We start from the raw sequence: 14,747 nt of genomic DNA, 5'->3' as shown, positions 1-14,747 counted from the left end.
CCATGTTCCATTAACGCAATCTGTTAATGACATAGGGAAAACAATAGATTTATCGGTAGCTTAGCTTTTCAATTGCAACTTGCATAAATATTCTGATAATTTCCTGCTCTAAGATAAACAAATGTCTCAACGTAGTTCTATACTGTGTAAAGAATACTAATTCACTCTAGCAACTATTCATCATAACTTTAAAACCAGTTTGTGCACATTTGGACAGCAGGCTCTTTCTTTGTAGCCTTTTCATTAATTTGTTTTAATCAAGATAGCCAACCACTCAAGCAGTTTCTTGGTGCTCACATTTCCCTTACCTATAATTTACTATAAATAGCAAGTGTTATAGCATGTGTACTACACATACCTAGAAAACACAGAGTGATAAAAATTAAAAAAGGTACTTCATCTAATCATCAAATATATACTGATTTTCTCCTTAATACATAAATCCTGTATTTTAACACTCTTTTAACTATGTATACAGACTCACACTGCCAATAAGATGTTACAGACACCAGACATTTCATATTAAAATGGCTGGGTTTCTAAGATCTCACCATCTTCATCATCCTTCTTTATACCTTGTAAATAGGTGAAATATGTCAATGATTTATTATTCTTGACAGAACACTATGGCTCTGACTTTAAGGTCACTAAGCTCTTACATTTTATGTAGTAGAACAAGCTGTGTACACGCTAGGAGGGTGTATACAAACTAAAGAAACAAAGTAGAAGTAATACATCTTGATTTTAATAAACTCTTTGACATTCCCCTAGAAATCATTACTTGGAAAATTAATTCAAATTTGCTTGGATGCAGTCATTGCAATGTGGATTGAAAGTTGACTGAAACAATGAAGAGAGTGAAAATTTAGCAGTATAGCAGAACAAGGAAGAAAAAAGCTGTGTATTTGTCTATTCCAGGGCCCTACACACCTTTCTGATAGCCTGTTATGTAGAAGAATAGGAAGAGGGACGGATTATTTTGTCCAGCTAGCAAGTGTAGCCCTGAGCTGTGGTCTTCCTAAACAGTGGGGTGGTGTGTTCCTATTTTCTATAAAATCAACCAAATTTTCTATAAAAATCAACCAATTCTCCTGGGAACCTTTCCCACCATGGCAGCTTCCCAAGGGCTTCTGCCTCGCAATTCACTAAACAAGTTCAAGGGTGTTGTCCTAAAGTCCAGAGTCCTAACTCTGCTCCTTACCTTCCCAGGCTTCCTGCAGATCCCTGAGCTCAATCATCTTGTGGTCACTGTAACCCAAGCAGCAATCTATGACCACATTCTCCACCAGTTGTTTCCTGTTTGTGAGCAGCCGGTGAAGAATAGTATCGCCCTGGGGAGCCTAAACTATTATTTCTCTGTGAAAATTTTCATCAACACAATCTAGTATATTCATGGAATGCTTGAACAGTACTGACTCCCCCTATAACACAATAAAGCAAGTATCTCTCCTGTTTGATCGCGATCCAGAGACTTTCAATATATATGTCTCTAGTTTCATACTGAAGCTCTAGGCAGTCAAAAAGTTCAAAAGTGCAACTGCCCCATCGTCTTCCCTGCCTATTTTCCCTACAAAGCCTGTAACCATCTATGTCAGTGCTCCAGTCACTGTAGCCATCTCCAACACCAGGTACGCAGACAGGTGTTGGAAGGATTGGAAGGACTGATGAGAACAGCATCTAAGTCCCTGCCACCTTGATTTCTGCCCGGAGAGTCCCAGAGTCATCTAGAGAATCAAAAGTGAGTAAGCTCTCTGGGACCTACAAAAAGGTCCTCTTTGGAAAAAATTCCACATACTTCTACATAAAAGTTAAATCATCTTTTTTCTTAGTAGAGTCCCTAGACGAACATTCTGTTCTTCAGTTGATTTTTCCGATACCCATATACAAAAAACTGCTAATGGGAACATTGTTTACAAAAGATGAAGTAATAGTTAGTGCCTTGGTAGAGAATATGATTGCCTTCCAAGAAGAATCTTGCTTGCTGGATCACGGCAAATCTTTGTGCAATGTGAAATCCAGCTATATCAGATCTGCACGAGTGATGGCAGTATGCATGCCAGAGAGAAAATCTTTTTCCCCAATATGTACTTGAGATAGAAATGCCTCAGTAAATTATTATATGAGCAGCATTGTAATCTGCTCATCAAACTATATACACTTCTCATTCTTAAAAATGCTTTTCTTTTCCATAAACAAGTGACTGTTGATATACTTCAACATTCATTCTAATTTCAATATTACTATAGGTCTCAGTCTGCTATTCACAAAAAAAGATGTTTGTTTATACACTTGAAATTTCTGCAAGAAATTCCAATTTCCTGAGAAAATTTCACATGTACTTACAGGAAGCGCACTGTTTGGAGACTTTTGAATGATTAATATGAAAATATTGGTTGGCCAGCCTGGTAAGGAGGGCTTTAAACTAGGCAAGATGGGGGAAGGGGAGTGGTATAGTGGCAGGGGAGTGGGTAAAACACCGCTCAAGTCAGGATGTCTCCAATGGGTGCATGCAGCAGGGGAGACAGCAGGGGACATGGCTATGGCGGGTCCTCTTGCACTTCTTCTGAGAAGCCTGCATACTCAATTGCCTCTCCGAAATGCCTGTACACCAATGCACACAACATGGAGAATAAGCAGGAAGAGTTAGAGATCTGTGTGCGGTCGCAGGGCCATGATCTCATTGCAGTTACAGAGACATGGTGGGATAGTTCACATGACTGGGATGTTGTCATGGATGGCTACGTGCTTTTTAGGAAAGACAGGCCAGGCAGGCGAGGTGGTGGAGTTGCTCTTTATGTGAGGGAGTAACTAGAATGTATGGAGCTCTGCCTAGGGGTAGATGAAGAGCAGGTTGAGAGCCTATGGGTAAGGATTAAAGGGCAGGCTAACATGGGTGACACTGTTGTGGGGGTTTACTACAGGCCACCTGATCAGGAGGAAGTCATCAATGAGGCCTTCTACAGACAGCTGGAAGTAGCCTCACGATCACAGGCCCTGGTTCTCCTGGGAGACTTCAACCACCCTGACATCTGTTGGGAAGACAGCACAGCTAGGCACAAACAGTCAAAGAGGTACCTGCAGAGCATTGATGATAACTTCTTGACCCAGGTGGTGGAGACACCAACAAGGAAAGGTGAGCTGCTAGACCTTGTACTAACAAACAAAGAAGGTCTGGTGGGAGATGTGAAGGTTGGAGGCAGCCTTGGCTGCAGGGACCATGAGATGGTGGAGTTCAGGCTCCTACAAGGAGGGAGCAGGGCACTAAGTAAGATCGCAACGCTGGACTTGAGGAGAGCTAACTTTGGCCTCTTCAGGGACCTACTTAGGGGAATCTCCTGGGGTAGGGCCCTAGAAGGAAGAGGGGTCCAGGAGAGCTGGTTAATATCCAAGCATCACTTCCTCCAGGCTCAAGATCGGTGCATCTCTCTGACTAAGAAGTCCAGGAAACGGGGCAGGAAACCTGCCTGGATGAGCAAGGAACTCCTGGCCAAACTCCAACAGAAGAAGGAAGTGTACAGAATGTGGAAAAGGGGACAGGCCACTTGGGAGAAATACAGGGACGTTGTCAGAGTGTGCAGGGATGCGACAAGGAAGGCTAAGGCCCAGCTGGAATTAAATCTGGCAAGGGATGTCAAGGACAACAAGAAGGGCTTCTTTAAATACATCAAGAGCAAAAGGAAGACTAGGGAAAACGTGGGCCCACTGCTGAATGGGGCGGGTGCCCTGGTGACGAAGGATACAGAAAAGGCAGAGTTGCTGAATGCCTTCTTTGCTTCAGTCTTCACTGCTAAGGCCAGCCCTCAGGAATTCCTGACCCAGGAGACCAGGGAGAAAGTCTGGAGAAAGGAAGATTCTCCCTTGGTTGAGCAGGATCAGGTTAGAGATCTTTTGTCCAAACTGGACATCCATAAATCCATGGGCCCCGATGGGATGCACCCACGAGTGCTGAGGGAGCTGGCGGATGTTATCGCTAGGCCACTCTCCATCATCTCGGAAAGGTCCTGGAGATCAGGAGAGGTGCCTGAGGCCTGGAAGAAAGCCAGTGTCACCCGAGTCTTCCAAAAGGGCAAGAAGGAGGAGCCAGGAAACTGCAGGCCTGTCAGCCTCCCCTCCATCCCTGGAAAGGTGATGGGAACAGCTCCTCCTGGAGGTCGTCACTAAGCATGTGGAGGACAAGAAGGTGACCAGGAGTAGTCAGCATGGATTCAGCAAGGGGAAATCCTGCTTGACCAATCTGCTAGCCTTCTCTGACGGAATGAGTGGCTGGGGAGATGAGGGGAGAGCAGTGGATGTTGTCTCCCTGGACTTCAGCAAGGCTTTTGGTGCTGTCTCCAACCACATCCTCGTAGAGAAGCTCAGGAAGTGTGGGTTGGATGAGTGGACAGTGAGGTGGATTGAGAACTGGCTGGATGGCAGAGCTCAGAGGGTTGTAAGCAGTGGCACAAAGTCTAGCTGGAGGCCTGTAGCTAGTGGTGTTCCACCAGGGGTCAGTCCTGGGTCCAGTCTTGTTCAATGTATTCATCGATGACCTGGAGGAAGGCACAGAGTGCACCCTCAGCAGGTTTGCTGATGATACAAGACACCAGAGGGCTGGGCTGCCATTCGGAGAGACCTGGACAGGCTGGAGAGTTGGGTGCAGAAGAACCTCCTGAAGTTCAACAAAGGCACGTGCAGGATCCTGCACCCAGGGAGGACTAACCCCATGCACCAATACAGGCTGGGGGTTGACCTACTGGAAAACAGCTCTGCAGAGAAGGACCTGGCAGTCTTGCTCATCAACAAGTTGACCATGAGGCAGCAGTGTGCCCTTGTGGCCAAGAAGGCCAATGGTCTCCTGGGCTGCATGAGGCAGAGTGTTGCCAGCAGGTCGAGGGAGGTGATCCTGCCCCTCTCCTCAGCCCTGGGGAGGCCTCACCTGGAGGACTGTGTCCAGTTCTGGGCTCCCCAGTCCAAGAGAGACATGGCGCTCCTGGAGAGAGTCCAGCGGAGGGCTGCAAAAATGATGAGGGGACTGGAGCATCTCTCCTCTGAAGAAAGACTGCAAGAGCTGGGCCTGTTTAGCCTGGAGAAGAGAAGACTGAGGAGGGGATTGCATCAATGTGTATAATTATCTGACGGGAGGATGTCAAGAGGATGGGTCCAGACTCTTCTCGGTGCCCAGCAACAGGACGAGAGGCAAAGGGCACAAGCAGTTCCATCTGAAACTGAGGAAAAGCTTCTTTCCTGTGAGGGTGACAGAGTGCTGGCACAGGTTGCCCAGAGAGGCTATGGAGTCTCCTTCCCTAGAGATATTCACAACCTGCCTGGAGGTGATCCTGGGCAATGTGCTCTAGAGGACCCTGCCTGAGCAGGGGGGTTGGACTAGATGATCTCCAGAGGTCCATTCCAACCTCAATCATTCTGTGATTCTAGGATTCTGTGAAATATTACTAGAAATAAGAAACTGGCAAGATAAAACTACCTAACACAAAGAAATTGCCTCACTACAAAAAACTACCTAAATACAAATAAATTATTTACATGTGCCTAGTATTAGAAGAGGAAAAAAAAGGAAGGATCTGAAAAAAAACAGGAAGTTTACACTCTTTTCATGCATGATGGTGAACAACACACAGTCAGAGAACCTTTCTCCTCAGGATTTGGTCTCAAGTATGAGAGAAACAACTTATCCAGATGCTCCCCATCAATTGATATCCCCATCAATACTGCTAGCAGAAGGGTCCAACTTTTTTTCCACTTTAGGCACCTATTTCCAGAGCAAAATCTATATATTAAAAGTTATTAGGAAAAGAAAACATTATTTTTTAAATTAGCATCCAGAAACATATGCTAAACGCAGGAAAAAAAGTCAAAAGTTTTTCTGTGTAGAATTACTACATAGAAACAATGTTGACATTTATGTTTGCCACCTCTTCCTTTCCTGAGTCTCTATTCTTGCCATACATTTTCCATAATCCTTCCTGTCTCTTTGGCTTTGTCCCCTTCCAAACCTGGGGAACTGCTCTATTAGCTGGGCAAACAGTTCTTCAAGTTCAAGGTGAAAAGTCTGCCCTTTGCAGTACTATTTCTTCCCTCCATTCTTACCCCAGCTCTAGAACACCATTTCTGTGTTGGGAAGCACAGTGCTAAAGATCCAAAAGACATGTTACCTTCCTTTCATGTCTCTTCCTTCCAATTCAATGCCACCAACATGCCTGTTAGCTTTTTTTAGTACTGAGAGGAAGGACTGACAGAACAAGGCATAGCAAGGAGGGAGAGAGTATTACCAAATAGATTGATAGTTCTCCTCATTCTCTCTCTTCTGTGCTATGGGGAGAGATGGATGCAGTCTGGAGAACAGGACTTAAGAGGAGAGGTAGTGCTGAGGGTCTAGGGAGGTGCGGGGGTACAACACAGAACACAGTCCACATTGCAGCATTGTTTCTCTCTCCTCTCATCACACTGACTGTCCCCTGGACCTGCAGAACTAAAGATGAAATACAGAGAGCCAGCAGCAGCTGCTCACTGCTTGGCAACTACTGATTTACTTCACCAATAAAAATATGAAATATAAGAATGACACGAGGGCCATGTGTGCAAAATACTCCAGAACCATAGCCATGCAAGATAACAGGGGCTGAAAGCGTACACAGTTGTGAAGTTAAAAAGTCCATCTGAAAACAACATACACGTTTTAATTTATGAATGGACCCAGACTAGCAAGATAATGAAATTAGTCACAGTATGTTATGCCAGTTCTTCCTGCAGGGATAAACAAGAATATGCATATACACTGAGAGATATGTGCTTGATGCATTAAAATAAATAACATTAGAAAGTAGTTTATTTTGTCTCTTCATTTTTGTTTAAATTTCCTTTGCAAATATATTTCGTCTTATTATTTTTATCATCCTCATATAGCCACTTTTTTATAGTCTTAGCCATACATTTTAAGGAGTTGTGCTGGGCCAAGACTTTACATAGCTACAGTTGTCACGATCAATGTGACAAAAAAATAGGAAAAATATCTTATCATCCCTGCATGTAAGCACAGCAAAACTTGCCATGTGGATATCTGATCCCATACCACTGGCTTGCTCCCTGTGCAATTTCTATGATATAGTGCACAACTTTCATTAACGTTACATAAAAAAGCAGAGTGTTCTCTAAAGTAAAATCTGTTCCAGTAAGGTATAATAGGAAAAAAGAAATTCTCAGGAGCTAGTATGCAAAATCTGCAGTATTGGTGCAAGCACTACCTGGCTCTCTTTTGTGAAATAAAAGGTCATAGTTTTGCTGGTATCCACTGAGAGCAATGATGGAGAGGACATATGATTGCTAGTTTTCGTGTCAATTTGCTTTTTTTTTTCCTAACTCTAATTCTCTAATCAAAAATTATTAATAAATACATATCAAAGAAACAATTCCTACCCTTTGAAGAAAATCAGTGTAAGGATATATTACTAGGAGAGACAATCCTACAGTGGTATATTTTTGTCTCAGGCTTTCCAGACCTTTTTAAAGAAAAATTACAAAGAAGAACCTAAAATTATTTTTAAAAGCAAATAATTCTTCAAAAAAACACATTTCTATGTCTTTTTTAACTTTAGGTTATCAAATTAATACTGTTTAAATTATATAGATTGAAGGTAGTTTTCTTGACTGCCTATTTTTCTGAATCAGACTTCAAAAGTATCTCACCTCCCAGGACCATACCAGCTTGACAGCACTTCCTCAAGCGACATGCTGGACAGTTCTTCCTACGAATTTTATCAACTATACAGTCATTTCTTCCAGCACATAAATAGTTATGCTGCCCTATAAGCAAAAGAAACACAGGATTAATATGTTTTTTAACATGACTAAATAATATAAATGATCCAAAAATAAAAGAGGATTTAAATCAAAGTGTACCAGACCGATTAAAGGTGTCCTTCACTTTTATGTTAACTTTTAAATAACTATCTGTCACTATTTCTAAGACTGACATTCCCAATGCATATAACTTCAAAATAACTGCAAACAATATGAACCGCTTAAATTATTGTACTATCAATATTTCTAACATAAATCAAGCAGGAGGACAGATTGATTTGTTTTTTCCAACCTTATTTCTATTTTCATGTAAGTTATTGTTGCTGCTTTTAAAGTAACTAAGTAAATTTTCCTTTGATGAGGCGTTTCCTACAAAAAATAAACAAGAAACTGGGGGACAAAGCAGTGCAGAAAAGAGCCCTTTTAACAGACCAAAAACAGACTAAATTACCTCTGATGGAGAAGCAACTTTGCACTAGTACCCCACACACCAACACAGCCAACAAGGGCAAACAGAAGGTGGTAACTTTTTGGTTTAGGTTCAGTCTTAGGAATCACAGGCTTGGCAGCTCCAGTTTATTGATGAATTCTGAAGGACTCAGAGAGTTAGGAAGAGGTTGGCATTAGGTTGAGAAAGCATCTCAAAATTTCCAGTATTTCATTATCCTTCTTCACCTTTTTTAAATGGATCATCTAAATCTTCCTTGCTTGAAATTTAACTCATTATTTCTCGTTCTGTCTATCAGACTACTCTCTTCTTCCTTACAGCAACATATTACAGATTTATCAATCTTCTGTCCTCTGTGCTAAAGAAACCTAATTTATTTAGCCTTTTTACATAGTTTCCATGTTTTCTAGACTTCGGATTGTTCATATATTCCACAATGCGTTGCATATTTCTTGAAAAGTAGCTTCCAAAAAGATGCAGCAGTCTAGCCCAAGCTAAATCGGTGTTCATTACAATGAAAAAAATTATTTTTGCAAATTATGAGCAACAATGAAAAAGTTATTAGGAACAACATCATTGGAATAGCAAAACAAGCTCCAAGGGAAAATTCTCAGTGCACAAAAAGCGTTCAAAAAAAACCGTTAGAGCAAGAAAGACACAAATAGATAATTTAATTTCCATAAATTGTTATTTTCTGTAACATAAGGCTTATGCTTTTTTCCTAGATGTTGAAGTTATTTCTTTACCTCAGCAAAAAAAGTTTAATTTTCAGGAAAAAATAACATTTAAGTCAAAACTAAAAGCCATACTTATCTCAAAATCAGGATTTATCTCCTGTGTATTGAAAAGCGAATCTTTTTAATGAAATTAGCTTCTAGTAGTGCTAAAAAATAAAATTCAGCTGATGTTCTCACATTCTTTTGATGACAAACTTAGATGAAATTTCCAAATTTCACTTGAAGAGAATGAAAAAGTATACTTTTATGCTTCGGTATGACAATGATCACTCCTGTGATTCATTTTAATTTTGAACAAGTAAATCTAGCTATAGTTAAAAGAAATCAAACCAGATCTTCACACAACCTTTCAAATTAAGTCCAGGTTTATCCTCTAAGGCTTAATTTTAAAATCCTTCTTGCTTGTGCACATCATCCTCTATTCATTTCTATATTTTCAGTTTCTTACTGGTACCTAGCATGAAAGCACGAAATATTTAAAATTAAAAAATATGTATTTTGAGAGCAATAAAATAGACTGAAAAAGTGTGGATAAACCACAAGAATTATCAATATCATGGGTGCTTCCTTTCTATTATGGACTTCCAAATAAAACAAACCTCAATAGCACAGCTTTCGCATTCGTATTTACTTTTAGATTAGTATTACCCAGAGTTAGTCATCTGATGTCAAGTATATGTAAACAAGTCCAAAATCAGTATTTTACTCAGCTGCTGTTATTCAGTTTTCTTTATAACCAAATTTAGTCCTCTCTCCGCACATGATAAAATGAGCAACTGTTCCCCAATAACTTTTCCACATAGGAAAAAGATAAACTGAAAATGAATCCTCTGAAAAAATGCAGGAGAAAGAGGAATGTTCTAACAAAAAGAACCAGTGCTAAACCATTTAAATTGGAATATGTTTGTCTCTATGCCTTTTTTTTTTTTTAAGATAATTAATGTACTTCTTACCCACGGTTTTAAGAACAACTTGTTTGGGCATTTTTTGTCTTCTGTTTCCCGAAATGACGGGGAAATACAAGCACTTGTCTCAAGTATTGCCTGGCATTTAAAAAGTATTTACTAATGCAGTAAATCAGAAGACATTACTAAATCATCTCTTTCACTTTCTCCCATTACTTCTAATCTTGGACTCCTTCACTGCAGGAAATATTACCAAAAGTAATCCCAAAATATAATTCTTTCTTGCTTTTGGCAGCAGACTAGGAAACAAAACACTTATTTTGAACTTCTTCCTTGAGATTATGTGTAGTTTTTCCTTGATCTCTTGCTTTGTGTTTATTAGCTACAAAAGCACTGTCTGTTTTGATAGGAGGCAGTTTTAAGAGTCTGTCAGTTAACACAGACTAACATGAAGCAAGTCACACTCTCTCTGCATAATGGTATTCTGATGCTTTATGGCTGTTAATTGCAAAGGAACACATGAAGGAAGTGTAAATTGGGAGTTAGGTGTTGGGGTTCTTTTTTTCTTTTTTTTTGTGCCCAAGTAATTATCTCTTCTGGACCCCTTTTTTTGGGAACCCTTTGAGTCCATGCATTGTCTTAGTCCATGTAGCCCATGTCCACTGCAAGACCAAAAAATGGACTATGTCCAATATCTGCCAATATGGCACATGATTGAGAATATGGAGAAAATGATAAGAAAAAATACCAAAATGAAACAAAGCAGGAGTCATAAAATCAATAAGGCCAATAATAGTAATAATCATACGGCAAAATACTGGACAGAGGAGAGAGATGCTGATGATAGTAGTAAATCAGCAGGTATTCATGTTCTTGAGGAAGAGGTACCTCATATCTAGAGCCGACCCTTTTTTTGTGAATGTAAAAAGTATGATATACAGCCTTATGCATCTCACTGGCTAACTTGTATTCTAAATATCAAGTCAGGAAGGAGCAGGAACAATTCCGCAAAAAATAAAATAAGAGAACATATAAGAATATGAACATGAATATGAAGAAAATTCTCTTATGAATGCAGCAAATATATTTATGAAATGAGCAATGACCACCTTCTCCAATGCTTTAAATGTCACTTGAGAAATGTTACTTTAAAATAGAAAATGGCTAAAACAAATGATAAATTTATATATGCTTTCTTTGCTCTTAATGTTTACAAAATCCAAGTTGCTTTAGCAGTTCCACTAGTCCCTCTGTTCTTTGTACCACGATCATAAGAAATGAGCCAAGATACTTGAAACTAGATGCGATAAAGTTATTCCTGCTTCTACTCTTCTAATATTCACATTTTAAGATTTCATCTGTTACTTACATGTTCTAGATTCTCTTAGTATAGCATTTTTCTTAACCTCCACCACACTCCATCTCTGCTAGCAAAGGCAGAAGTCCTAATGCAAAAAAAGCCACCACAATTTTAAGCATTGTGTTGATTAATACTATATTGGGCAGGTTTATATGAGAAAGTGGTTAAAATGCTAATGGTCTGCATACACAAACATGCTCACAATTTTTACTTCTGGTAAAGTGGCACTGATGGTGCTGCAGTACTCAAGAAATTTTAATCCAAATAATGCCGGAAGCAGCACCTACGGTGTCTTTCGAAACTGCACTACTAACTTAGCTTACCGATATACTGTAAAGTCACTTACTTACGATCACTGTAGGGAATTAATGAATTGCCAAGATTTTGCAGATAAGCAAAATATCAAAAATGGAAAGCTTTACCTGCACCAAGGGTATCAACTGCAGGCAGTTAGTTACTTGTGCAAGTGCATCTGTGCTGAACTGCTGCCATTCTGCACCAAAACAATACACTTGTTTGCAAACGCTCAGTTCCTCCTGAATGTAAATAAAAGTACTTTTTCATTTTTTTTCCTCTTTCTTGCATAACTGGTTCTCTCACTTTATATCACTCTTAATTGGCAATTATATATACCTTCCAGTGTCATCTTATGTTTCCCCTGCTACCCTGCCCCAAGAGCTAGCCTACTGGTTCTGCTCATTAATTTACTCCCTATATGCTCTTTACCTCTCTGTTCCATAAGAACTGAATTAATAGGTTTAAAACAAGCAAGGAATAACTTTTGCCCCACAATTAAACTTACAACCCCTTGCCAGGGAATCTCATGGAAGCCAAAAATATTGTTTTCAAACAAAACAAAGTCTCAAAACAAGTCAAATGAAAAATAGGTTCATCCATCTGTATTTAAAAAAAAAATGGTGCAAATGTAGATTCCATACATCTCCAATCATGTTCTTTACTTATCTAATATGCATTTCACTTCTGTATTAACATTTGCTCCAAAAATGGAGAAGCCACTGAAGTGAGAATTAGTTTCTAACCACTTAACAATAAACCGCATCCCCCATGGATCTTACCATGATCTTTGCTTTAACCCGCTACTCAAAAAATTTTACTCACTATGTCAGCCTCAGAGACCTGATTTGGCAGCAACAGTGCTAGCAAACTTCACATATTTACAGCAGTAGACCCTTCTTAGAACATGGACTTTGAACTGTTATTGCATAAAAACGTAGCTAATGAAAGTGAGAGATGGTCCTTTTTAGAAAATAGCCTAATAGTTAGTGGATGATTCACATTTAATTTCCTGCTTTGTCCACTGAAATTGAAATTCACATTTCCAAACTCTTAAGCAGGTGCCCTGACTACCACTCCATAGTCTCTGCTGGTATAGAGACCTACTACTGATGCAGGTCTGCTTCACAGCAAAGAATTCAGGATTCAATGCACCACAGAGGGCAAAGAGCGGGTAGGACAGTAACTTGGGAATATGCCCTATCGTAGACTCATTTTCTAGATGAAATAATCCGGAATTCCTTCCTTGACGGTGATATAGTTTAAAGTGAAAATAGTGAAAAGTGCTTCCACCCCCAGTCATCCAACAGCCTGGTGCTCAGGGCTACAAGGAAAGAAAGGGGTGTTTGAACCCCTTAAGGCATTAGAGATGTCTGTACATACCTCTCACTTCCCAGGCGACTGCCTGAACTATTCTATGTGACGGGATTTTTGAGTGTAACAGGCATTAGCATTCTTTCATCTTTGTGAAGTTAGTCTTTTATTTCCTTTGCCTTAATTACAGGTGTTGAAAAAAGAGCTGACACAAAATAATGTCTTTATTTTGCATTTTTGTCAAAATAAACTGTAAAACGTTTATTCCTAAGTCAAAACGAGTATTGTTTTCTATTCTATTTTGCTTTAGTGAACAGATTGATGAGTAATTTTTCACGTAATTCTTCTTTCAACAGACTTGGTATTCCTCCAGTCCATTGTCTGCTGGTTTTAAATCTCTAATCTTACAGTTCTCTATCAATTTTTTTGCTAAAAGATTAAATAAAACTTATTTCTCTAGAAAGAAAGCGGCATTCTCAGATCATTATGTATCTTTCATTGCTTTCTTCTCTTCAACAAACCACTTCCTTCCAATGTTTGCAATACCCTTGAGTCTGACTCTTTCCCTTTCCTGTTTCCTGATCTCAAAATTTTCCTACCTCTTCCTGTGAATACTGTAACATCATTGTCCTTTTCCTTCCAAAGGTACCTTTCCAGATGGTAACCTGAGCATATTGCTTTTATGACATACGTAGCTATCTTGTTTTCATTCATTTCTGGATACAGTTAAAATTATATTCCTGTTTTTAAATCCTAATCTGTTCATCCATGTTCTGATCTCCCTTTTCAATCATTCACACATGCATCGATTAATGCCCCTGCACTTTTGCTAGCAAAAATAAAGTTAATCAAAAGGCATGAAACTTGTAGAATAAATTAATCAAAGCACATGAAGTGTGCAGAATAATTAAATCATAATTTCTAAAATGATATGAGCAAAATAATGTGTGAAAAGTAAAATGAAATAAGATCTCTTCTCATTGATTTAACAGAGCCCTATAACAGAAAAATTAAAGAAAAAAGTAAAATCAAGCAAAATTAAGTCCTGTTTACAGAAACAATCATGAACTCCAAAAATCAATATTACCATTTCTCATTGATTCTGAGCTGTTTTTCCCAGTATCATTCCGATTTCAGTGAAAGTATTATAGTGCAGTGCCATGACGAAGCTTTTTTTTTTTTTTTTTTTTTGCATAAGGCTTTGTGCAACAAATCTCATATAAAATATTGTCTTGGGGAATTATGGAAGTTGACATAATTATTGGACAAGAAGAGAGGAATGAGAGGAATATTCTCCTGGATCCCAATGTTTGCACGTAATTCTTTCTGTATTTGAACTGCTAAAGATTTCAGGTTGTTGAAATGCACTTAGACATTAACCAATATTAAGCAACAGCCACTTTTAAAAGGCACAGGAGTTGTGACTAGGCACAATCAAGACAACTTGGAAGTGGAGACAGATATCCTTGTGCATAATGCCAGACTATAACATATAAATGCCACATTGTGGAGACTTTGTTTCAAAAGTTTCTAAAGAACCATCTGAATTTCCTTATTAGTACATCATCAGTTTGGGGGAACAGATAGGCATACAGCTTAAGGTGACTAACACCATCAAACCTTAACATATTTTCAGAAGATAATAGTTTGACTTCAAAAAAACTACTAGCTACCTTTGTAACGTCAGTGGGATTCATCTCATCAAATGCAGACCCTGTACATCACCTCATACTCCTTTTAGACTCAGGGTAAAGAAATAGTCACTGTTAGAGTACTGTTCATCCTAAGGAGACTTCTAAAATAAGTCAGTGAATCACTTCCTAGAAGTCTCTATTTCTCTCCATTCACTGTAAAGTGAACTTAAGGTAAGTGACTCAGGTTACTGATATCATGCA

At 39.2% G+C, this 14,747-nt stretch overlaps 1 protein-coding gene across 1 annotated transcript in view; it reads right to left on the bottom strand.

Annotated features, from left to right (window-relative positions):
- The window catches only part of PGR (progesterone receptor), a 46,534-nt gene that overhangs the window by 22,504 nt on the left and 9,283 nt on the right, over positions 1–14,747 (bottom strand). The window contains exon 3 of the mRNA XM_068930399.1: positions 7,681–7,797. Coding sequence (XP_068786500.1) covers positions 7,681–7,797 — 117 coding nt within the window. The remainder of the gene's footprint in view (positions 1–7,680; positions 7,798–14,747) is intronic.

Source organism: Struthio camelus, chromosome 1 (assembly GCF_040807025.1).
Source record: "Struthio camelus isolate bStrCam1 chromosome 1, bStrCam1.hap1, whole genome shotgun sequence".
Taxonomy (NCBI): domain Eukaryota; kingdom Metazoa; phylum Chordata; class Aves; order Struthioniformes; family Struthionidae; genus Struthio; species Struthio camelus.
The sequence above is the reverse complement of the archived record's forward strand: the minus strand, read 5'-3'. Positions and strand labels throughout refer to the sequence as shown.